The 25,720-nt window shown below is 39.4% G+C and overlaps 1 protein-coding gene across 1 annotated transcript in view; it reads left to right on the top strand.

Moving 5' to 3' along the window:
- The first annotated feature begins 2,789 nt into the window (after positions 1-2,789).
- The window catches only part of SPATA7 (spermatogenesis associated 7), a 43,674-nt gene continuing 20,743 nt past the window's right edge, over positions 2,790-25,720 (top strand). The window contains exons 1-4 of the mRNA XM_040600505.1: positions 2,790-2,892; positions 12,480-12,560; positions 13,215-13,307; positions 14,778-14,825. Of these exons, the coding sequence (XP_040456439.1) occupies positions 2,853-2,892; positions 12,480-12,560; positions 13,215-13,307; positions 14,778-14,825 (262 nt within the window). The 5' untranslated portion in view covers positions 2,790-2,852. The remainder of the gene's footprint in view (positions 2,893-12,479; positions 12,561-13,214; positions 13,308-14,777; positions 14,826-25,720) is intronic.

The raw sequence follows: 25,720 nt of genomic DNA, 5'->3' as shown, positions 1-25,720 counted from the left end.
CTTTCATTCCCGCCCTGTGTAGGTACATTTTAAAACCATGTTCTGCTGTAATGCATTCCAAGGAAAAGAGGAAAATGCCCTGCTGAAAAAGACACCCAACAACGTTAAATGCTGTTTGGTCTTTTTCAAATTGGGAAAAGAAAAATCTTACAGGTTTTATCATGCTATTTCTTCACCCACTGTGGTAGGCTCTCTGCAGTAATCTGTGTTCTTTATTTCTGTACTTGTTTTGATGGATCAAAGTCCAGGACTCATTCAATTTTTGTTAAGGCTTATTTTTATTTAGTACGTGTTACAGAACTTAATGTGTTAGCACATAGCCATAGATCTGGGTTACTTTTTAATTACACTTAGAATATATATACTTTCCCAGATCAAAGGGAGCCAAAGGCCAAAGGACTATAGGTCAGACCAGTTAGAAACACATAAAGCTTTGGTATGTGTTGCCATTGGAGGTGAAAAATTTCAGAATTAGGACATCTCTAGGAGGCTGTGGCTGCTGATTGACAGAGAGAACGAGTGGAAATTGCTGCATGCCCTCAGTGTTGCCTAGAAACCAGGAGAATAGTTGTGATATATTTCTAAAAATGCTCACTTACATTTGGGTGTTTTAATTAACTACATGGTGGGAAAAAATTATAGGAACAATAGGAGGACACTATGAGAAAACCATCATTTGGGTTGGACAGAACAGCCTTCTTACTGCACACTGCACACTTACTTGGGTACTGCACACTGAGAATTCAGAAACCTGAAATTCAGAATTCAGATAATGAAACAAAGAAAGTATTTTAAAAGTACAAAAATATTATTATGAGCTCATTTAAAAATGAAAAAAAAAAGAAAACAGAGAAAAGTGTTTTCTGTGGCATGATCTCTGCAGCCAATAGTGAGTACTACACCTGATGGTTAGAATACCACATAGAGGTGAGAATCTCATGCACTTACGTTCTAGTATCTTCAGGTATCTGAAATGGAAACTGTTTTAAGACTGTCTCTACTTATACAATCTACAGATTTAACTATTTAGATCACATCAAAGACTAAACCAGAGACCCTGAAATGCAATAACTACGGTAACTAATTTCCTGAAGCCCTTTCCCCAGATCTCTGATTTCACAACGCCATCAATAATCTGCTGCAGAGGAATGAAAAACAAAAAAACTGTTGGGCTGGGCTTTCTGGATTTGTAGGTTTTGCATGGAGGAGTGAGAACAGATACTCTTCATGACATTGCCCTCACATCCAAGACACCTAAGAGAAGATGACAAAATGCTATAAAAAAGGTAAGGTGTTTGTGGCATCACAGTTGACAGTAGCTGAAATGCCATGAGAATAGACACTTTATAAAAAAAGTATCGAGAAAGACAGAGGACCAGCAAAGGATGGAGGATCAACGGGTTTCCAAGGCATATATTCCCTCTCCTGACCTCTCCCAGACGAATTTAACACAGACTACATTTATAGATTATTTTACAGAAAACAGAATGCCAAAACGATTGCTATAATGCAAAGCACAAGAATTAAGGCCATATCCAAAGAGTACTTCATATAGCTAATGGGAATATCTAAAATTTTAAGGGAAATCACAGGCTGAGCACCAATGGCTAGGAGTTAGCAGGACATTTCAGCTAATGTTCAACAGTCGACTGCTTAAAATATTTCTGAGGCTTTTTGCAGAGTCTGCGTGAAATACTGGGGTAGATAAACTACAGGTTTCATCTGGCATGAATGTTTGTGTGACTTTCTGGGAGCTTTGGATGAGGCAGAAATAAGTGAAATTGTTTTAAAATACCATCCCCTTGATGTTGCTACGATTTTGAGCTATATTCAAACTATTTTTCCTAGCACGTAAGGAAGGGTAGAAATCACATTAAAAAACTGTATTTACCCTGTAATTAGCAATTTCTAGGTGGTGAAGGGTAATGTTCCCCCGGCTGGGATGACACGTGGCCATGGCCTTTTCACATGAGGCTGTGGCTGGGAGCACAGCACCCCTGGCCTGTTGGGGAGAACAAGTGTCACAAAATGTGCACACAGAGGGATTTCTGGCAAAAATCCCATGAGACTGCACGTTAAGGGAGACAGCAGCCTGCCTGACAAAAAGTAAAATATAAGCCTGTTGCTTCTTCAAACAGTTGAAATCCAACACATCAGCACGAATGCATTCACCACTGGTGCGATCAAACGCTGCTTTTCCAAAGTTTCCTTTTGCAGTTCATTTCTAAGGTGCTGTTTATTTTGAATTTCTTCAGTGCAACGCACGGGGAATGCTCCAGGCCCTCAATCTGCCATTCGCTCGTCTGAAACAGGAGTAATTTGCCTCAAGCCACCCCCTGGCAGCCATTATTGTTCGGCTTCCTGTCAGGTTACAAGAACAACTTCGCGTTGGCGGGGGAGAGCTGTCGCCTGGCCGCGGCGTGCCGCTCGAAGAGCCGCGCTGGGACAGAGCTTCGCCGGGGCCAGGCGCGGAGGCCGCACGGCGCGGAGGCCGCACGGCGCGGAGGCCGCACGGCGCGGAGGCCGCACGGCGCGGAGGCCGCACGGCGCGGAGGCCGCACGGCGCGGAGGGCCGCACGGCGCGGAGGCCGCACGGCGCGGAGGCCGCACGGCGCGGAGGCCGCACGGCGCGGAGGCCGCACGGCGCGGAGGCCGCACGGCGCGGAGGCCGCACGGCGCGGAGGCCGCACGGCGCGGAGGCCGCACGCGCTCCCGTAGCCACGGCAACGCCGGAGGCGGCCGAGCCAGGCCCCGCGCCCCGCCCCGCCCCGCCCGCCCGCAGCGGGGGCCGAGCCGCCGTTGCTGCCGCGCGTAGCGCCGGCCTGCGCCGCCCCTCCGGGCCCGGCGGGAGCATGGGGCTGAGGATGGAGAGCGGCAGCAGGCGGAGCCAAGGTGCGGGGGGCTCGGTGGCGGCTCCGCGGCCGAGCGGGGGGCACAGGACGGGTGGGGCGGGGGCTGCCTCTCGGTGGGGTGCGCTGCCGCCCGGCTCTCCCCGTCCCGGCCGGGCCCCGGGGCTGGGGGCGGGCGGCGGCTCCCTCTCCCGCGCCGGCGTGTGGCGGCGGGCACGGCGGCGCTGCGCGGGGTGGAGGGCGGGTGTCGGGCACGGAGCGCGCTGCGGGGCTGCCCCGCCGCGGTCACGCAGCCGGCGCTGAGGGGGCTCGGGGTTTGCTCCGCCGGCACTGGGCGAGGCTTGGCAGCCGGGGCTGGGAAGGGTTACGCGTCAGACCCTCGGAGGCTGTAACTCCCCTGGAAACGTGGCCTTACGTTGCCCAGCGGACACCGTCACCACCCGCCAGCCTGCGTGCGGCAGCGGTGTTCGGTGCTGCTGCGGGGGCTCCGGCTGCCGGTGCCGGCCGCCTCCCGGCCGGGGCCCGCGTCCCTGCGCGGGGCGGCGGCGGCGTTCGCCCTCCCCGGCGCTGCGGTGCGGGGGCTGCCCGGGGTGCAGGACGTCGCTGCCATGGCGTTTGGCTGTAGAGCCAAGATTTTCGGTGTGGTGGGGTTTTGATACAAGTGTAATTGAAAAATAAAAGACTCAAAAGCTTTGAAGGTCTTATAAAGTGATTCCTGACCCGGATTTAACCAGCTCTGGACTGCTCTTGTGCTCTGATCCTGTGGGTGATCTTAGGGGCATTTGTTACTCATGGCAAAAACAGGCATAAACATGCATGTTTGCACTGCCCAGCTCCGGCTCTTGGAAAATTCCGAAAATATTTTTAGATCTGAACTAATGACATGCGTAATGTAAAGCAGTGGTAGGAATTGTTCAGTGCTGCGCTGCGATGCCAGGATCGTGGATTGCTGCACAGGTCAGATCCTTTGAGGTAACTCTGTGCTTTCATGTCGCATCTTGGTGTCAGTTCCAGCCTTTGGAGAGTGGCAGGTGTCACTCCAGAGGATACCGTATATCAAAGTAGAGTCTGGACATGAATTCTAATAATACATGGCTATATGAAAATCAGAGCAAAACCTAGTGTCTTGTGCATCCTGGTTTTATGCTGTTTTATGTAGCGTGAAGGCAGTTTTATTACAAATTTATCCTTTTTCTGACTGTTCTTATTTTTGATTCCCAGAATATTTTTGTAGACAGTCAGAAAGCAGACTGATGGTCTGTTGACCATAAAATGAAAATAAATAGGATGCAAGATCTAAATTGCCTTCAGGTTGCAGCAAGCTTTGCAGGAATGACTCCTGTTTAAAAAAAAGAAAAAGTTCAAAAGTAGGAAAGAATGAATGTGTGCCTGTTTACGCAGGAAGCTATTGCTTGTCTGTGTAGGAGGTTATTCCAGAGTCAGTAGTAGGTGAATGGGGAGCCCAATGTCTCATTTCGCAGACATACAGGAAGAATCCTTATGACAGCAGGGATTAGCACAGGCAGCGGTAACTAATTCCTTACAGTGAACTAACCTAGAAATCTGTGTGCAAGCTCGGCAGAACAGCCATTGGATTGCTTGCAAACAGTTCATGAGAGGCAGAACACATCATGTTTGTGGTTTGTCTGTAAGACAGTTGTATCCATGCACTGTCTATCCAGAACCTGATACAGAAGAGGAGGGATACCCTATCTCATGCCCTGGTGTACTCTGTGCAGAGTTTCTTGTTTGGTCTTGGCCTTGTAAAGAAAGAACCAAAATTTTATGTTTGTGTTGTATCAGAGTTTCTGTTTTCTCTAGTTAGAATGCTGAGCAAAAAGAAGTTTGGTGGGGTTTTTGCTGATGTATTAGACTATATAGGATTTACCTGTAGGTCTTTTCAAAGTTCAAATAAGGCTGAGATTTTTTCCCCAGAAAAATATTGAAGAATTAATCCTTTAAGTTTTTCCTTAAATTCCAGGTATAAACCTCCAAGTCATTTACTGTAGTAATTTCAGAAGTTGGTTAATATAGCTGCAAATTTATGGTATGACCTCAAATAATCTGAATACTGCAATTCTAAACCACCTGTGTTGTTTAAGTCTAGTCTTCTGCATTGGGATGTGTAATTCCCACAGCCAGTGATTGGCGCATACCTGAACAGCAGCAAAATGGTATGCTTATTGTTAATCAATGACACATTTGTGTCACTTTTATCTTACAACAGTGAGGGAGTTGTCATTATTGCTGCATGGAGGCTGCTGTTAGGTTTAGGCAGTTTGCACAGGCTTCAAATATTCTAAAACAAAATTAAAATACTTTGCATATTTACAGACAACACCATGTTACTTAGATTTTTTCTGCATTGCAGGAAATCTTTGCACTAATCTGACTGGAGCTGGAAGGGTGTTAACACACATCTGTGACTTCCAAATTCCTTTTTTTTCTTTGTATGGCTTCATTTGCCACTTGAACAATTTTTTTTAAACTCAAGCGTTGGTTGGTGATACCAAATTATTTTTCAGAAGCTGAAGTTGCCTTTGAACCAGCAGGGAAGTTGAAAAAGAATCTATTTGTATCTTCAAAAAAGAAGGGTGTTTAGAAGTTATGTTTGAAACATAGTGGTACATGTTAACTGAAAGTGGGGAGAAAAATAACGTCTTTAACTTTTTACCATATTAAAACCTTGGCTCAGCAAATCACTTACAATGGTTGAGTTTAGGCGCTTAGTGTGACTTAACGCCATCTTTGTTCAGCAAATAATTTAAATTTGTAATAGGAGTTAAGTACTTGATTAGTCCCATTTTACTTGAAGATGTCTTCTGTGCTTCAAGTAAAATATGTGCTAAACTAAACAGGATTCCAGTCATTAACCCCTTAGTTATTTTGGTCCAGATTATACCCCACAACTTTCTCTGAAGCACAGTGGATCAAGGTTTCTCTGCTCCCCATTCGGGGTGAAGCCAGCTGTGCATTAGAGTTTTGCAAGTGCATTTTCAATTAGAAATACGAGAGGGTGGAAGTTAATAACACTAATGAGAGGCACCTTCCTTGTAGGCACAGATAATACAAAAGAGGGTTTTTTTGTTATGTATAGAAGAACCTAAATATAGTGTATCTATACATTTAGACATGTACGTGTATTTTATCTGTTGGTCAGTTTGACACTAGATAGTGACACACCTTCAAAATGCATGTTCATGGGATGACATAACGTTGAGTCTCATGTAGTAGTAGAAGTCAGCATATACATTTGTCATGTAGGACGTGCTCGTGAGCTGGTGTTCTAGCAGCCTTGAACCAGAGCACCATTCCCACAGGAGAGTTATTACAGCACATGGTAGCATACGCTTCTGATTACCTTGTGCTGGCTTGCACAGGCACAGCTACCCACTGAGCTCAGGGCAGTAACCTTTTAAGACAGAAGTTTCTAAACTGTGATATGAGTATTGATAGCTGTACACATCACTTGAAAGCAGCATATGGTCACTTTAGGAACGCCATCCCTCACGTGTCCTTCTAGAAAACTGGAATCTGCCAGTGCCACTGCTAACTGTAGAGGTGCTGCCCAAGGAAATGATCATGGGACCCACTTAGTTCTGTTGCTTCTGCCAGCAATTCGTATCTGCTGTCACACACGGCCATTTGTTTCTGCTTTTGGAGTATGAATAGAGTAGTAACCTGCATCTAAAACTTCCCTTACAGGTCATGTGAAACCTGTAGCTAGGAAAATAATGATGTATTTTTCAAGAATTTTCAAGAATTACTTCATCAAATATGATTCAATCAGCATATTTCAAGGCTACTATTTAATTAGATTTCTTAAATTTATCAGAGGAGGGTTTGACTCTTGAAACTGAAATATAATTTTGGTTGCATTGTTTTAATTTATGCATAATACTGTTAAATTATTAGTTGTAAAGGACTGAGAGACCTCTTGGGCATTAGGAGTAGGAGTAAAGAAGAGCTTTTGTGTAATCCAGCATAGTAAGTGTATAAATAGCACCCATCTAATTAATGGCTTAGAACATTATGTATGGTGCATATGTCAGGGAGTGATACTTTGTATCATTTTCATCTTACTTTGCCTCTGACACAAATGATCCCATGCAAAATTCAGATGGAACATTTGGGACTTTATTTCAAAATTGGGGTATTATAGCTTCTTGGGGCTTTATTCATCCGTCCTTCAGAAAATTTAGAAAATAATAACTATCTTTTTTCCTCTGGTGGTTTCTGACACTTCTTAACAAATCTTAAATGTGATTCTGTTAAAGGCAGCTTCACATCTAAGATTTTATACTCTCAGAATTGATAGGAGTTTTGTTATCACTGAAACCAGAAATGAGTCCAAGAGGTTTCTGTTTCACTTGCATGAACAGGGAAAAATTATGGGTGTGATTATGCAGGGCTCAGTTTTTCCCCACCGTAACTTTCAAATAATATGGAATGCTATCTGCATTCTGAAACCAGCTAAATCTAAAGCCATTTTGAAGGTCCCTCATGGTTGCATAGGTGTGGCAGAAAAGCAGTGGAGACGTGCCATGTTTTAACCTGTTCTCCTAAAGAAGGAGTCTGTGGGTGGCTCACCATTCTGCTGGTGTTTCCCTCTTTCCAGTTCTGCATCTATTAGCCAGCTTCATCCATTTGTGAGTAAGAAGCGGGAGTCTTAGGGGAACAAACGTCAGGGGCTGGGTAGGAGAAAACCCAACAAATTAACATACGTTTTTTAGAGAAAGTCATTCAGTTCTGTATTCATTCCCAGATACGCAACTGGAGGATAAGAACTAGTCAAAGATAAACGACCAGAGAAGCTTAGATGACCAATTATAACACCTATAGCAACTCATCAGCCACAGCTGAGCAAGCAGGGGGTTTTAGAGTGAGGGGAGGGAATGACTGTAGGTAAGGAAAAGGCAGCCAACTGGGGAGTTTGGAAGGAGTTTAGGGGGTATGGTAGGAAGATGTGAGCCATGACAGTAGGATATCAGGGCTCATTAGTAGTATTAGCTAATAGAGCATCCTGTTTTTCTCCTTTGTTAAGTATATCATCACGTTAATAAAAAAGAGAAATAGTTAAAAATAGAAAAATTAGTTTCTTATTTAAATAAATGATGTTTAAATCTAGTGTGGATTTTCGTAACCAGGTTTTAATATTTAGAGTTTTTTATTGTAAGTAGAAAGTGTGCGTTTTAGTTGGGAAACCTAACTATTGCCAGAGCTGCAAGTACTGGGATTGGTTCTGCTAAGTCTGGTTCAGATACGTGCTCCTATTCTCAAATAATTATTTGAGAACCATCAAAACAGTAGAAAATTTTTCACTGAAAAAATTCTCACTCACGTGCAGGGTTTTGAAAGAAAGAGGCAGAGTAGCCAAAATGCATGCCACTTTCACTCTGCTCAGTCCTAAACCAAAACAGCTTCCTTCACTCCCATAGCTATCCAGGTGCTCTAATTACTGTGCTTTGTAATTATCATCCTTTTGTTGGTTTATATTTGGTTACTATGTAATTTGCTGAAAAACCCATCTTCTCCTTTAAAATTTTCTTTACATATCTAAGCCTTCAATTTAATTTTAGTTTCTACTATTGTGCACATAACTTTGAAAACACAGTCTGAGTCTAAACAAATACCTGTTCAGGTCAGTAGACAACCTGAAATTCTAATTGTGAAATGTTTGAACATTAACACTTTCTGCCTCACTTCAGTTGTTTTGTAGAAAGTAAAATGCATCAGGTATCTTCCTCATACCAAATCCTCCAGTTTCTCCTCTGACATTAGCAATGCAGGTCTTAATTGTAAATATTTGACACAATAAAAAGTGTTTTTGACTTTCAGACTGAAGATATAGGGAGGGTATTATAAATTGACTTCAGTGTAGAAATGATACATTTGATAAAATGTCTATGTAAAACAGCCTGGGATCCTAAGAAAACAAAAGTTTACTTGTTGGTGTTCTTTGCCTCTTCTGTTTTCAATAGTGCTAAGCATTATTTCAGCCAAATTAGTGTCTTTGACCCTTTTTCTGTGATAAATTTGCTACTTGTTTTGTGAAAATGGGTGGTTCACAGAGAGAGAGCCTCAAATGCTCTCATTGATGAACAGGTTACAAAAATATCTCATTCACATTGTTTAGCATGAGAGTCAGAGAGTGTAGGAGTAAGCACAGTAGGATGCCACAGGAGGACCTCAGGAAGCCTTCATCACAAGTTCTGCTGTTCATGGAAATATTTTTAAGTTGAAGACTGTTCTGTTTGTTACTTGAAGCTGTAAGAAAAATGTACGGTTTGCCAGGATACAGCCCCCAGGATCCAACTAGATATTAAAAAAAAAAAAAAAAGGGCTGTTCAGCATAAACATTTGCCCGGCAAGGAAATGTTCTAAACAGCAAGATGTCATTTGTTAATGGCATGAAAGTCTTGAGCAGGTCCAGGTACTAGGGGGGCTGCAACCCTGGCATTTCAAGGGTATTCTAAAATCTGAGCAGTCAGGAACGCTTTTATTCAAGGTCCTCCACTTCCCTGAAAATGGGTCAATATTGTAAAGGCCTAGGTGTTTCCTAGGGGAGTTCAGAGATAGGTGTGAAAGCACTTAGTGGTGTTATCCTGCAATTAGCAACAACAGAGTTGCAAATCCATCTGGTTGGATTTGGGTCTTGAAACCTTTCCTCAGTGGCACAGAAGTTAAGAGCATGCAGGAGGCACTGAGCTTTGGGAACGTTGTGCAAGGGACATGAGCACCTGCACAGTCGGTGACCGCTTGACAAATGGTGCTGCTTTTCCAGTACCTTTGAGATTTCAGCAAATGGGGGGGTTCTGTGTCGATTGGGAGTGATTTCTGTGCTGTCCATGTGTCCATAATTGAAATAGAGGAGGCTGAAATGTTTTAATTTCTCCCTCCTGACCCTTTCTGATGGTTTTTCTTGCCTATGAAATAATGATGCTGGATGGACGCGGGGGGGTAAGCTGACACACCGCCACCACCACTTCCCCGGCCTGATGCAGACTGATTGTAAAGGACAAAACAGTAGCCAGTGGGGTTTGTTAATGGATAGAGTTTGTCCCGGTGCCATCTGCTGGTGATGCAAAGCAAGTGAACATTTCAAAATCGTCTGGTTTTCCTGTAATGCTGAACAGGCACGTGTCCAGCTGAAGGCAGTAAAAGCAACGGATTTCTGAGCATCTTTAACTCAGGACAAAGTCATTTAGCTTCCCTGAAGAGAATCCACCGTAGTTTTAACAATGTCTGCTTTTTTTAAGATGTTCATGCATACCTTTCTATGATTCTGTCACATAAACATGAGTTAGAGGTGGTGGTGTAAACGTTTATCTAGTAGTATCATGTGTGTCTCCTTTGGGAATTGTAACCTAGCTCTGAAATAAGAAAATACCTAAATATTTAGGCTATTTTGAGCAACTGTGAATGAAACACTTCTGATTCTTAGGTGTCTGCTGCAATCTAGATTTCTGGCACATGTGGCGTTTTTTATCATTAGGACAAACTTTTATCAACTGCAATGTTATAATATAACATTTAAGTCTTTCCAAGACTTGCATTCTTTAAACACGTGAACTTTGTAACTTCAGAAAGTCAGGGGTTTCAGGGTGGGTATCCAGCTAGACTGCGAATACCACTGATACGTAATAGTGTATGGTAGAGAAATATAATATGTAAGCAAGAAATAAAGCAGTTACTGACAAAAGTTTGCTGTCATTGTGGAGACAGTCACTCTAGATCTAATAAATTCTTGCTGTGTGTGGAATTTTAATATTATAAAAATAATTTAACATTGTCGCTATGTACGTTTAAATCACAAATAGTTATTAGGAAGAATTATAGCATGAGGGGAATTTTAAAATGAGCCATTTGAAATTGATGCAGATGAACAGGAATGTTGTCCTTTGGCTTTAAAGAAAACAGCATAAAGATAAACCGATTGCAGGACAGGGTTAAAAAAAATCTGCAGTAGCTTTCTCCCTCTTCTTGTAACTTCCCTAATGCTGGTCTGGCAGCTTCACAGCAAAAAGTAGTGGGAGCAGTATTATTGCAGACACCACCTCTAACACTGTGAAGCCACAGAAGCCCATAGTGTATAAAGGCTGTTTTTTCTAAGGGTGAAATCCTGGTACTAATTCAAAATTGCCCTGGTATTTTTTGTGCTTCATAAGAGCAGGGATTGAGTTTATGGATGCAGATTTAGTGTCATTTCACAACAGGTTCCCAAGACAATACTTGCAAATTTCAACATATGCTAATGATTTTCATTTTATTTATTTTCTTAAGATATTTCTTGTTGCTTCCCAAACTGTTCCTAGTCACCTGAAATTTAGTACAATATGTCTTTTTATAAGGCTTTTGGGGAAATTATATTAAAACACTGTTAAAGGAATGATTTGGTTTGCTGCAATCTCTACTAATTAATAGTTGGACACCGTGTTTAACCATCTTGTGCAACATGCTGTTGCACTTAAAGTTATAGAATACAGTAGTTACATACATAATTGCAATAGTACTCTAACAGTCATTATAGAATAGTAAGAAATGGGAAAAAAAGCCCTGGAAAGCCAGGTGCTGGGCATGCAGGAGGTACGTTAGGAGAGGTGGGATTAAGGGGCTTTTCACATGTGTGGCATGGCTTTCAGCATTGCTTCTTGCACCCCCCAGTCAGTTTGTAATTATGTCTGCCTTTGTCAGCCCAGCTGGAGGCCACTGAGAAGAGATTCCCACTCATCTCTGGTAGGTCCCATATGTGTCTTCATCCAGTGAAGAGTGGAAAACTGGAGGTGACCAGTTAAGTGTAGAGCACAGTTACTGCCCTGGAGCTGTAGTGCCTCCAATTGCTAGGAGATGCTTACGTGGCAGTTGCAGACTCTTGCACTGACAGATGAGAAGTAGGATGGGAATGGGAAGACCATATGGACCTTGATAGTAATAATAAATTTGTAGGAATTGGCTGTATGCTTTTAGAATCAATATTAAGTAAGTGTGGTATATGTAGTCAGTTCAAGAAATCTTGTTTTGCTTTACATGTTACATATCTTGGATGCCTTAAAGGAATGTTTTGTATACAGTAGTATTATCAGTAGTAGCATATCTCCTGTTAAAATTTGTTCTAAAAGTGTTGTAGATTCTCAATTAATTCAGGTACACATTTTGAAATCTGCACAACAGGGTATAATTGTGAGCCTGACAGTACAGCATTATTTTTGAGGAGATGCAGAACTTTGTTTTTCACATTAGTCATTTGACATAATGATAATATTCTATCAATAGAACTTTAAAACAAATTGGAGGTTAGCATAGGTACAAAACCGTGGCTATGTCTCTGTGCAGTTTGATGACTGATGTAAAGTTCAGAGTGAAGTGATCTAATTGTCTGTTCTGCTGTTTAACTCCCTGAACTAGTGAAAGCACTACTATTGTATCTTGGTGTTTAGGTTAAATTACTTAACTACACTGCTGTATTTCAATCATAATATACAATGTTTAAATATTTTTTTCCTTTGTGACAAAAGTCCATGACAGCCTTTCATGAGTTCTTTGAAGAAAGATTCTGTTCTTTATCTTGTATGTTAAAATATACATTTTCTTTTTTTTAACATTTGTGTTTTATTTGACATTTTGTTAAAGCGAATGAATATCCAGCTGTTGTCATTCCCAGATGTGGTCCAGCAAGTCCGTTTAAAGGACACTTAAGTACCAAGAGTAATAGTAAGTAACATGTGTGCTTTCATTAGAAAGTTGATATGGTTCCTTTTATGTGAATTCATTGATTTTATGATTCAAATGTTTTTATAATTAAAACCTTTGCATTGAGCTTAATTGGTGAAGTTTAATAGTACTTACATTTAGTATGCATTACTGAAAATACTTTTGAGGAGTAAGTTTTGCCTTGACTGTACTAACTACAAACAGTTCACAATATAAACAAATATAGAAAGATGTCACATCTATATTAGCTGAAATATATATAAGGTTACTGCTTTAAAGAACCCTTGGGGTTAAACGTATTCCTTTACAGTCAGTAGTTTATGTGGGTTAGTATGTTTCTGTGTTGTACTGCCACCTCAGACATTTCTTTCAAAAGATCATAGAATGGAGAAATGGGAAGTGTTGGTGCTGATGTTTTCGGAGTCAAACTTCAGCCACTTCTGTAGTTGTTGGTTGAGTTAATGGCTCAGTGGCAGGGGAGGAGACAGGATGATTTCATGTGATAGTAACAGGTAAAGAAAAATGACTGCTGTTGAGCAACGAAGCACACAGTAATTTAAAGATTGTGACTTCGAATTGCAGCTAATAACTGTTTAAAATTTTAGTGTTCTTGTGCCTGCCTTTGTAATGTTCAGATATATTTTAATCTTACAGCTTTCTGCATTGACTCCTCTCGAAGCCTAACTAACCAATACCTGATCAGAGATCACATGGTTTTTCATTATAGCAGAATCCTTTCAGCCAAAGGTAAAAATGTGCATATATGAATGAACTCTCTACCCCCAGGTTTAGCTCATTCTCTGAGAATAGGATTATATCAAGAGGGAATTAATTGGATTGTAGGAAGTGTAATTTTCTTCCTGTTCCTTACTCAAACTGACGTCAACAAGGATTGTAAGTTTTGGATGAACACATTTTCCTTAGGGTAGTATCTTTGGTAACACTTAATTTTAGGATACTTTGTCCTGTATTAGCTTCATTCTGCTAATCATGGAGATGATCACAAGAGCAAACATACAGGATTTATTTTAGGAACAAAGGCAGAACATTTCCAGTAAAACTTAGACTACTATGTCTTTTAATTTATTTCAAAAATGTTCATTGTCTTTTGTTCATGTTGTAATCAGTTGTATTAGTGAGCTTTAAGGACTTTGAAAATTGCCCTGTATGTTTGTAAACGAGAAAATCATGTTACTAATCTGTATTGAGCATTAAAAATGTGTGATTTTTTTGCACATATTCTAATGTTAGAAGGTACTTGTGTTTATCAGAAGACAAATATGAAATCTGGAGCCTATTGAACTTGTACCTGTTTGTATCTTTCTTAATTATGCTGAGATCTTGATCAAAAAAATTTCAGATTTAGCTATGTGTGGTTACTCCACTATGAACTGACGATACGTTGTTGTCAGTGCTGCTATTGAAATCAAACTCTATTACGGCCAAAGTTGGGGTTTTTTTTAGGTCATGTAAGGAGTATGAAATAGTGTGTTTAAAAACTTAGTATCGTGCACAGAGCTAAGAAAAGTCTGTACGTAGTCGTTAATGTTGTACAGTTCACAGCCTATTTTCATTCTTCATGGCATAAACTTGTCATGGGGATCTCAGTCCAAAACATATGAATGCTATGGCTTGATAAGATGTCCTGAGTATTTAAATTAAATGCATGGAAGTTATAAGAGAGTTATGAAATGAATGTTATCTAAATGCCTCCCAAAACAATGTATACTCTTTTTCTAGTTATGTTCAGAAATAGGGTTGGAGGTGGCTCTGCTGCTTCTCTTCATCATCCCTCCTTTTTTTCATGTCTGCTTTAAAGGGAGGTACATGGGGACTTTGGATTCTGCCAGAAGCCATGGTCACAAATACACTGTTCTCTCTCTACCATGTAACATACTTGGTATCCTCAGGTGTGCAGTTCAATGCTATCAGCACAAAATGAATAGACAACTTTTGTAAGGAATCTTTATTTGTGATGATTCTTCCTTCAAATGTATTTTGCTTTGACATCTTTATCTCACAAATTCTCTGCCTGTATTAGTATCAACTTAATACTTCAAATACATAGTAACTAGCATATTTTAAAATGGAGAAGAATCGCTGTGTTCAAATTCAAGTAGTCTTTGTTCTGTGTGGGTTTATTGTTACTTCTTTCTAGCCATCACAAAACCTAAGTAAATCTTGAATCACTCACATTTGTTTTTTTCTTATTTTCAGCAGCTGTAGACTGTTCAGTGCCCAAAAGTAGGTTGAACAGCATCAAACGTAAGTATCTGTGATACCTTAATTCTGCAAAAGCTTCTGTAAAACTAACTTAAAAGAGCTGGAGGAATGGAGGAGTAACAATAGACTAGAGCCTTTAATAAAGCAGTTAATGTATCTACTTGTTTCTTCAGCTTTTTGCATCTTGCTCCAGCTATTTGTAAGAATCTGCAGTGAATGTAATGCGAGTGAGATGGACCTAGTCTGTCAGTGATTATTTTTGCTTAGGATCACAGTTAATTTTGCTTAGGATTCTTTTCATCCACACAGTCAATGGAGCACCGCATAGGGAGAATTGCAGCATTTTCTCCTTTCTTGTGATATGATGTAAGCTTGAACTTTCAAGAAGAGAGATTACTAGTGCAAGGTCAAGTTAATTTTGGGAATATGGTGGGCACCTATGGACCAGGACTGAAACTACCTGTTCTGTTTTGCAGAAAACAGAGCCAGTTACAAGTGTACAGCCCCACAGCCTGGATTAAACCACGGTTACTTTTTCTGCGAGTTGTCTCACTTCTTAACACTGTTGAAAGATATCAGTATTGTAGCCTTACTTCGTAGTGTTAGCTGAAGAGCAGTACTTTCAAATCACTGATTTATGGTATACCAAATTAAGTGTATTAATCAAAGGAGGTAAATAGTAAGTGTTGGTTAAAATAACAAAGGTATATTTCTGTTATTTCTCTGTCTTTAATGCAGTTAGAGAAAGGGTTTTTTTCCTTCAAATCAGTATTTAGTTGCGACTGCTGAGGTACTGGAGGAAATTAAAGTGTTATTTTAGGATGGAAAGATAAGTCTTCTGAGGACAGGATACTTTGTTGTTAGTCTCAAATCCAGTCAAGCCAGAGTGATACTGCCTTGTAAAATTACCTGAGTAACTAGAGCTGATGCAGGAAATCAGTCATCTTTTTGGCAGAAAGACTCAGTTTCATTAGAATTTTTTTCAGTACTTCTGCATAATGGTTAACACTGTATTAAGCAAGAAGCTGCACCAGGATCAAAGATGCTATATATGGGCTTGCCTTCTGCTTTCAAAAGGTGCAGCATAAGTAGCAACAGTATTGCAGGGAGTCATCTAGAGTCAGCAGACTGCAGCAGGAATTTCAGATCACCTGTTCTGCAGAGACATCTGAAAAATGTCTTCCTTCTTGTGCTCCAGCTCTACCAAGATTTGCTTTGAAACAAGCATGAAATACCGGGTTGGTGTAAGAAGAATATCTGCAGCTGTGTGTTTGTGTAATGAAAACCTCATGTAGGTTTTCTTTCTGCATCTTCTAGAATTGTAGGTTCCCTAAGTAATAGGTATTCTTCCATAGCTTTTCAGGTCTTGGGTCTTTCTCAGTACCAACAAACGCCCATTTATCTTAGTCTGCTATCTTTACATATAAAATACTTCTGAGCTGATAGTTTTTGTGTTTCACACCAGAATGAGTTTCCCTGAATAATGAGTTCATTTTGGGAGACAGTGACAGTGCCTTAACCTTAACAGGTAATTGTCATGACACTAGCAGGTGTGCTCTGTAGTGAGGAAATTTACATTTCAGATAGCAAAGCTTAGTGCAGTATGTTTCTCTTTCAGTTCATCTTACTCAGACCAATGTCTGGTTATGTAATTTTGTCCTGGTCAGAAACAGAATATTAATCTCCTATACAGGGACTGATGGAAACATTTCACCTTTGTTGCTGCTTTTTTTTTTTTTTTTTTAACCATCTGTTTGATAAAATTGGTACACTAATTCTTCTCTAAATTTTTCTTTCACCTATTTTCAAACTGGGCTGGAAAAAGCTTCTTCTGTGTTTTATGTTACTAAAATACGTATACAATTAATGCAGCCCTAGAAGATGTTTCCTGTTCACAAAGGAAGAAAACATAAAGCAAGGGGGGGGGGGGGGAAATAAAACCTTTGATTGTAAAAAAAATCTTCAATTTACCTACTGTTATTCTAGCATAAGACTTGGGAGTGCTAATCATTACTTAGATGAAATTTATTATATTCCCAAAATAGAGCTAGCTCGTAAAGTGAAGCTGAGCATCATAGCTCAAGGATTGGGATCCGTGTCAGCAGCACAGGATTCATTTGGAAGAAATGTTAGCTCTGGGAGAACAAGAAGTATCCACTGTGGTTAGAGCTTTGTATCCTTAATTTAGCTCAGTTCTAACATACAGTTTGTTTGCTTGATGTTCTGCACTGAGAGGAATTGTGCAATTGTAAAGTGACAATTTTTTTACATTTTTAAAAATCTGGTTAACAAAGCAATAAATAATGATGTATTTTTTCCCAAAAGAGTGGCTTCTGCAGACAGTATTATGTCTATGCCCCAGTTTTCAGGTTTTATTTTGTGAAGTGTTTTATGTTCTCCAACAAAAGTGAGAGTGCCAAGTGAAAGATAGAACAGAAAGAAATACAACAAATTTATATAAACAATATCTTTTTATTACAATATTCCTCAATGTAGTGTTTTTACTTTGCAATGCTGAAAAATGTTCTCATTACATTTTAATATTAAATGGTCTGCATAAAATGCTGCAAACTTACTTTTCTTGCAGTAGGAGATTCCCTTTTTTTTCTGCAAGAGCAAGAGAAATGTCTCAACATCTGATTTCATTGGAGTTCAGCACTTGCTCCAGACACACAGCTAAAAGTTATATAGCTTGTTTGCTCATTCTGTTTACCATTTCAGAAAAAGCTGTTTCTACCTGATAGAGGTGAGAGACACTGGTTCATGGATTTCCTGTCTAGCAATTTGTCTTCAGCAGCTCAATCTGTGTGCACTGTCATTTCTTCTAATAATTTGGAAGCTCAGCTTCTGTCATATACCTGCTTTCACCGAATCACAGAAATGTTATTTGTAAGGGACCTTCATAGGTCATTTAGTCCTCCTTGAGCTTCCTGTTCAAGATAGGACTTCTGCCAACACTAGATCAGTCAGCCAAGTCTTGGAAACCTCCAGGGATGGAAATTCTGCAACCTGAGTAACCTGTTCCAGTGTCACAGTATCTGTATAGCTCAAAGATTTTTTCCAGATGTCCAATTCAAACACTGTCAGGATTAGAACTGAATTTACTTGAAAGCATTTATCCTGATAGTTCCAATTTTAAAAGGCAGATTTTGGGTGGTGGAATATAAGGGGTTTAGATGCCTTAGTGTGCATATATTGCACATATATGTGCAATTTCAACAATAGCTGAAATTGTTGTTTCATGATTACCAGTTTCAAAAATGTGTCAACTGCAATAGGTCCAGGTTTTTCATGTATGTGTTTGTACCAGGTATATAAGATTGTCTTTTCTTAATAAAAATCTTTGAGGATTAATGTCAATGCTCAATGTGTACATGTAATTGATACTTTTTTCTGACTTGGGTTTTTTCATGTTTTGTCACCTGACTGAGATCACTTTATAAACGCATAAGAAACTCTGTCACACAGGCTGAAGTTTGTGCAGAGTTAGCAAAGAGATAATTGCATGGGGTACACCTACTTTCAGATTCTTCATTATTAGTGTCTCTGCCTTTGAGGTATTTAAGGTTAAGACTACTGAGGCATCCTTTGCCCAGTATTGGCACTATTCTTACAAACTCTAGGTGTTTAGAATGAAATTGAAAATTATTTCAGTTTATTTCATACCTAAAATTAGAGTGGTTGGGGCTTTTTCCTACTGTTCTGTGCATTGTTCATCAAGAACTACAGATTTTTGTACTGTAATAATAGTCAACTAAGTGTTTGTTACATGTTCAGGTGTTCAGCTCAGTGCCAGATACCATTTGTAGTGTCTCTAGCAGTTGACCATAGAATAGTTTTTCTTCCTCTGTCTTTTATGTGGATTATGTGGAGATGACAGCCAGTAGCTCAGGCAGTAAGAGTATTGAAAATGTACTGAGGAAGAAGGTAAGGGGAAAGGATTTTTAGAATATTTTCAAACCAATTTCTTTTTTCTTGCTGGAGATAGGACACATAATTTATCCAGGCACAGTTGCAACATCAATATGACTGAATATTGGCAGAATCTCCATAGCATCACTGAGGTCGAGGGGTTTACTGCTTTACCCTCCCAGTGCCTTTCATTGTCTCAACTAAAGCATATTATTACTTTTTTCTTTTTGTATTCCTTGTCATCTTACTCATTGCATCACAGAGAAGGTTTCTGTTCCCCATCTATTTCAAAAGAAATTTGGGAAGGGTGGTAAACTTTCAGTTTGAAATGCAAAGATTTATTAATAGCATAGAGTTACAAAACAGAATTCCTGCAGATAGTGTTAAAAAACGTCGCCTGAAAATGTGCCTCATGAACTGCTAAAATAGCAGGTATTTCCCTTTGGGGTTGTTGCCACGAATCAGTCATTAGTGTTTAAGAATTAAACATGATACCGTAGTTGGCATTCTCCCTGGCCAACTGAGTGTGTTCTGTCCTTAAAGGGGATTTAGGTTCCACTGTTCTTTTCCTGGTATCTTAGCTGGCAGCAAAGTAGGCAAGGTGCCATGCCACTGGGCTAGCAGTGAGCATGTTCTTGTGTATTAGATCAGCCTTATTGACTTAAAATAGTTGTTAAAATGTGAAACTTCTTGAAATGTGAAACTTCTATGTTCAGAATTAGTCTAAGCATGTTGATTGATACCAGTGGCCATTAGAAGTCCGTGGTTGTGGAACCTGTGCCAGAAAACTTGACAAAAGCTATGCCAAATAAGACAGCTGCTGCTACACATGCCTGGTTTCTAACAGTACTAACCCATATGTTTAGAGGTTTTTCCACAGGGCATATTGATAGTACAGCCTGAACCCAGTGATTAGTGTGCTTGGGAATGCAGCTCTCTCTGATACCAAGGCAGGGCAGGGAGGAAGAAGAAGGGAGCACGGGGAGAAAGAGTATTCTGAGAAGTTACGCAGCAGAAATCTATTTTAGCCTGATGGAACTTGAATACTTGGGTGGAGGTGAGAGATGGGGAGAGACAATTCAGACTGATCAGTAATGTTGTTTTTCTATTTTTTTGGGGGTTAGGTTCAAGTAGAAATACCAGGACATATATATTCTTATATAATTCTGAATTTAAATTTTAGTTTTTCATGTGATCGTATTTTTACATTATATCCATCTATGCTTTATGCTATGAAAAGCTGTCCTGTATATTTTGTTGTTGCTGCTGTTTTACCAGAAGCTTTCACAAAATCTCCCGATCTTTGATTCTTAACTTTTCTGTTGAGTCTGGTCTTTACATATGCACTTCTGAAAATGAACGTTATAAGCAACTAAAATAAGTTCTTCAGAGTCAAACACTCAGATAATTCTAATATGTATGTTTTCAGAGTTCCAAGTATGTCTTTGGAAATATCTCTAGTGTATTTATCAAGAGAGCAGGAAAGCACGCTGTATAAAAAAAATATCTTTATGAGTCTGTACTTTTAACTGTAGTAATTTTACTTTTTGCAGTACTTATTTACTTCAAAGTTCTTCTGCAGAAAGGTTTTCTTTCTCTTTTTTTTGAGGTAATTAATTTTAGGTATGTCTTCAGTACATCAGAAATACATTTTTCACAGTTTGTAGTTGCAAAAAGACATTAGTTCATCTAGTCTGACGTGAGTTAAGCAGACCAAAAATCTCATCCAGTTGTGCTAATATGGAATTCAACAACCGTACTGAATATGGTAAATAAAGCACGTAAGCAAAAGGGGCCTGCAGTCTTGGCCTGTAAAGATCAAGAAATAGAGAAAAGAAAGTTTGCTTTTGTAGTTGTTTCAGTAGTAAATTACTGTTGTTATTGAAAATATGTCCCTGTTTTTTGATTGAATTTACATAGCTTTACCATCTGCCCACTGGGGAAATTGTCGGGTTTATACCATTTTCCACTGTTACTGAGGATTACAAAATAGCTATAGCATACCAGAGAACAGGAATAAAAGTATGCTTTCCACTTACTGTCAGTATTATTTCAGTACAGTATGTCTACATTGTCCTTGGGGGCTGCCCCAGTGGTACCCTGAGACAAAACCAACTGTCCAAGCCCACCTAGAAGCCAGGTGGACCTCGCAAGGGTACCTGAGTGGAGGTTTACCTGAGCAGGCTCAGGAGTTTTCTTCAGCGTTGGTGCAGCCGTTCACAATTTCCGTGTAGAAGGCTGTGCACAGGCTACTGTATTCTTCATACAGCTGACAGAAGTGTCTATGACATGTCTGTAGGATGGGGAACCCCTACAAGGATCAGAAGTGGATTTGATTTGGAATAATCCTGTCCTTCTAGCCTCTCCTGAAATTCCCCTGAAGGATTCACATCTCACTGTTACGCTTTATTTCCATGCTTTGGCGATGGCCAAACTTAATCATTAGTAGCTTTGCCAAGTAGTGTCATGTTTCTGAAGTACATACTCTGATACAGACGTTACTTTCCATTGGATGGAAGCAAGGCAGTATCAAGCCCTTAAGTCCTTTGTTACCTTTTTTAATGGTGATTCCTCCCTTGTTTGGTGAAACGGTGCTGTTGGTAGTGGATGTGAAGGACTGCAGAATCTTCTCTTAGAGTTATGAAAATTAAAATTTCTGTGTTAAAATATTTAGAGTTATGAGAAACTCAAACTCCATACCTAATGGCAAAATTCAATTTGCATTTGATGAGATCTCACCTCAGGTTCTTAAATCATGGTGTACTGGGAATTTCTGTAGAGCTAGGAAGCTGGTACTAAAAATTCTTACAAAGGAAGAGCTTGCTTGCAGAAGTCATGTCACCAGCTGATATGCTGAACACTTCCATTATGGTCACTGCAGGCACTTCAAGCTCAGCAGAAAAGAGGCTGATGTTTACATTGTTTGGCTAAGAGAATTCATAAGGGAAATAATAACTAGAAGTGTGTTCCTACAAAAGTAGCTGATACAAAAGCACAGTGGAGAAATGCTCAGTATTGGACAATTCTGTTGAGATACATAGTTCTGCAAGCTGAACTCAATTTAAATCTAGCTTAATATTTCATTGTCTGTCATGGATTATTTACATCAAAAATTAGATAACTTGAAGGTTAAATGCTATTTGTACTGTGATGTGACATATGATAAATTTAGAGATTGGAGATTCAGAGCAAAGGACGACCACTGACTTTCCAAATTGTACTGTCCTTAAAAGTCCTAGGTAGGCTTCAGCAAAACAGAATTGAGCCTGTAGAGAGTATTCTAATAGGGGAATATAACAATGTGATCTCTGCTTTGGAAGTGTGGTGTACTCTTTGCAAAAAGGGTTTTTGTTTAGGCAAAAGTGTTACATCTAACAAGATTGATCAGTGTTTTATAGGTAGCTTTTCATGAAAAATGCTACAGTTTGATTTCTAAGATTTATAGTCTTTCTTGTGCTTCCTGTCATTGGCAACAGAATTAAGAGAACAGATTCATGGGGTAGGTGCAGTAAGTTTTGGAATTTAGTTTCGTAGACTCTGAATTTATCTGATATGCAAAAATACCCACTTTGTTTATATTCTAGTACATTTTCTCTTTACCATAAATATTTGTGGTGGTTTTGAGCACAGCAGTTAATGAGATATGATTGATCTCAAAGTCTGCAATAAGGCTTTCAAAGGGACTTATGTTATTTGGATCTATGGAATGTATTTTTTTATTCCTAAACCTTTAGTTTTCCCTTTTTAAAGATATGAAAGAAAATAAGTGGTTTTCTTTTTCCTTTTATTTGTCACAAGATACTTACTTGTCCCGTATTTAACTCTAGGAGTGTGATACGCTTCTGGAGCCAATGTACAGTAAAAGCGAGTTGTAGTAAAATTATTAAGTGTTAACAAACGCAGTTGATGTTTACTTCCTACTAGTCTATGCAGTATGCCAAAGGCAATCTTGTCAAATTTAGTTTATTAACCTCACTGAAAACTAAAGAAGCTGTATCTGTGATTGATTTAAAGCAGAAGATACCTTAAACAGTGCAGCCTTTTCAATTAACAGAGAAATCTACCTTTTAAAGCTGCATGTTTCTTCCTGAGTGCTGGTCTCGTTTTTTCCTTGTTTAATATACTCACAGCTGCAGGATGAGTGGTTATGTATGGCAGCCTCAGGTATCTTCAGCTCCCATCAGTTGTAATATTGTAGTTAGCGCCTTTGGGTCTGGCTAAAGTCAAACGGAAAGACTGGATTCTCCAGTCCCTGCCTGGGGAAAGGACATGTGAAGCAAGGGGAGGCAGGCAGCATGCGTGTTTCTGTGTGTCTGCCGGTACTCTTGTCTGTGTTACTTGCTGTCTGCCTCAGGGCTATCCTAACTTACATCTAGCTGTCTGTTTACACCTACACTAGCTGTTTTCCAGAAGGATTTCTTTCTCTCCTGCTTTGCTGGTTTCACGGTTCCTAGCTTTTACAGCCAATCTAGCCTGAAAATTCCCAAATTTGGCAACAAGATGGGTACACTGCTGGGATTTTCTGCCATTCTGTTTTGTGTGTGTCTGCTCTGCCTTTCAGTACGCGTGACTGACTTGATAGCTTTTGGAATGCACTTAATGGATTAGCTGAGCTAAGCTTACTGTATGACTGGTGTGAGGCAAAGACTTTCTATTTCCCGTGCAGGTGACAGTAGTCCCAATGGGTCATTGTGACATCCAAAGATAGCCTTAGCTGGAATACTTACTGTTCTTTCATTTTTTCTGTACTTATGGGCACAAGCCATGCTTTGGCTGAGAAGTTGTAGCACACAGTCCTGGAGGAGGTTTACAGTAGTTAGCTTTTATGGCTTTGAACGCCAGTAGTGAAGGCAGAGTCTGTCCATGTATGTTAAATCTCAGACTTTGTCCTGTGAAGAGCGGAATAAGGATAACATGAGAACTCAGTTTTGCAATAATATTCACACTGCTTTGCACTTTGCTCAGAAACTCCTGTTAAGCCATGAGATGCAGGTAGAACATGCAGTGATTAAGCCTGTCTTGTCTTAGACAAACCCACTTTCCACCTGTTTCAGGCATCTACTTGCACTTACAAAATGAGACACACATACTTCTGTATAATTTGCATGTTCGTTTTGTAGAGTTCTCATTCATTCATTGTTTCCCTAGGTATTTATTCAACACTCATTTCAGCCATCACCATTTTACCTGAGCAGTAGGCAAGACTTGAGTTTTTACAGCTTCCATGCATGCGCGCACACAGACACACTCTGTTGGTCCACTGTGAACAATTATTTATCTCAAACATATAAAACTTCTAAATGTAGCCAATTTTTGAGTGCTCATCTGTAACTTTTAAGACAAACACAATTAGAAATAATAATATTTTAGAATAGCTACATGATAATAATTTAGTGTAGGACGAAAAATATTGAGTTTTACTTATTTAATGGTACAGTTTATTTTTTCCTGCTGATACAAGGCGTATTTTAAATTCAGACTTGTAGAATTTAGCGTATCTTAACTTCAGCTAATGTTTTTCCAGTAGTAAAAGCAACTTTATATTGTAACTATTCAAATGGAATATGTTGAATTAATCAGCAGCCATAAAATAAATTACTTTGTACTTTACCTATCAATTGCAAGAACTGAAAGAAAGAGGGATTTCCCTGAGAAACAAAAGCAAGGATTTTGCATCTAAAATAATCTTTTTTAGTTTAAAAAGGATATTTAATTAAATATGATAAATAATTAAAAAGGATAATTTAATTAAAAATGATATTTTAAAATAATTTTGTTTAATAAAATGGATAATGTACTTAATTCTTAGAGGTTAACATGTCTGTAGGGTTAATGTACACAGATGAATGTATTCTGAGGGTTGATTAAATGCCCTCAGATTGCTGTAATTCTCAGCTGTCTAGAAGAATGTACCACACCAATCTGCAAAGTTATTTACATTTCCATATGTTAAGCATAGTCGTGTGTGTGAAGATTGGGGTCTATGAGAGTATGGTATAAATACATTATGAAACCAAAAAGAGATCCTCATAGTCCTTTCTGTCTCTGTGACTGTATCAAACAAACCATTCATACACTTGGTTCTGTGTTAAGTGAATGAGAAGTCTAGTCAGATTAAGACAGGTTTCATTGTGTATACAGATTCCAGAAGTGTGCTTGCTTATATAAACCCTCTTCTTTCCCATTTGTAAATGAAATCATTAATGTTTTTCATCAGCCTTGCTTGGATTTTTCAACTTTGTGAACTTCTTCTGTGGCTCCTGGGTGCTTACAGTACACAAAAACGTTGGACTGTATTATGAAAATATCAGATGTAGGTGACCAGATAGCAAACTTGAAAATAGAAAATTTACTCATCTTTTGCACTCCTCTCTGTCTAATGGTACAGATACTTAACTCACCCTCTGTGCTGCATGGACACTGTGAACAAGTTCTTAGACTGCAGACCAATGTGGATTGATAGTGATTTCCCCTACTGATCTGACAGTGGCCCTTTCACAGCGTTTCCCTTCATTTTTTATGTTCTTGACAGGAGCTTGCTTGTTTTGCCATGGATTTCTGTACTTGGGACACTACTCGCTGTCTTTCCATGGTGTGAGCATGGATATTTTTTTTATATGTAAAATTTACTAACGTTAAACTCATTTTTTTTCTGAAATATTGGATGAGAGTACAGTCAAATGAGTTCTATCTGTAAAGGTTAGTGTAAAGCAGAGTGCTTTGTTAGCAATACTGATCTTGGAATTCCTGCATAGTGGTGTATTAGTTGTGAGATGAGAATACTTCAGGGAAGCTTAAGGTATCGCTTCAGCTAAGACAGCTTCAGCTACTAGCATAGTCTTAATATTTTTCTTCTAAGAATAGAGGTAATTTTTTATAATTGCCGTGTGTTCCAAGTGGAACATATATCAATAGTCTGACTTTGCTGAGCAATTGGAAACCCCTACCTTGTCATCCAATCACTTAGAACAAAAAAAAGGTAATATAGTAATATTCCAGTTTTGATCTGACAAGCTTTTATCTCT

The sequence above is a fragment of the Falco naumanni genome, chromosome 7 (assembly GCF_017639655.2).
Source record: "Falco naumanni isolate bFalNau1 chromosome 7, bFalNau1.pat, whole genome shotgun sequence".
Taxonomy (NCBI): domain Eukaryota; kingdom Metazoa; phylum Chordata; class Aves; order Falconiformes; family Falconidae; genus Falco; species Falco naumanni.
The sequence above is the reverse complement of the archived record's forward strand: the minus strand, read 5'-3'. Positions and strand labels throughout refer to the sequence as shown.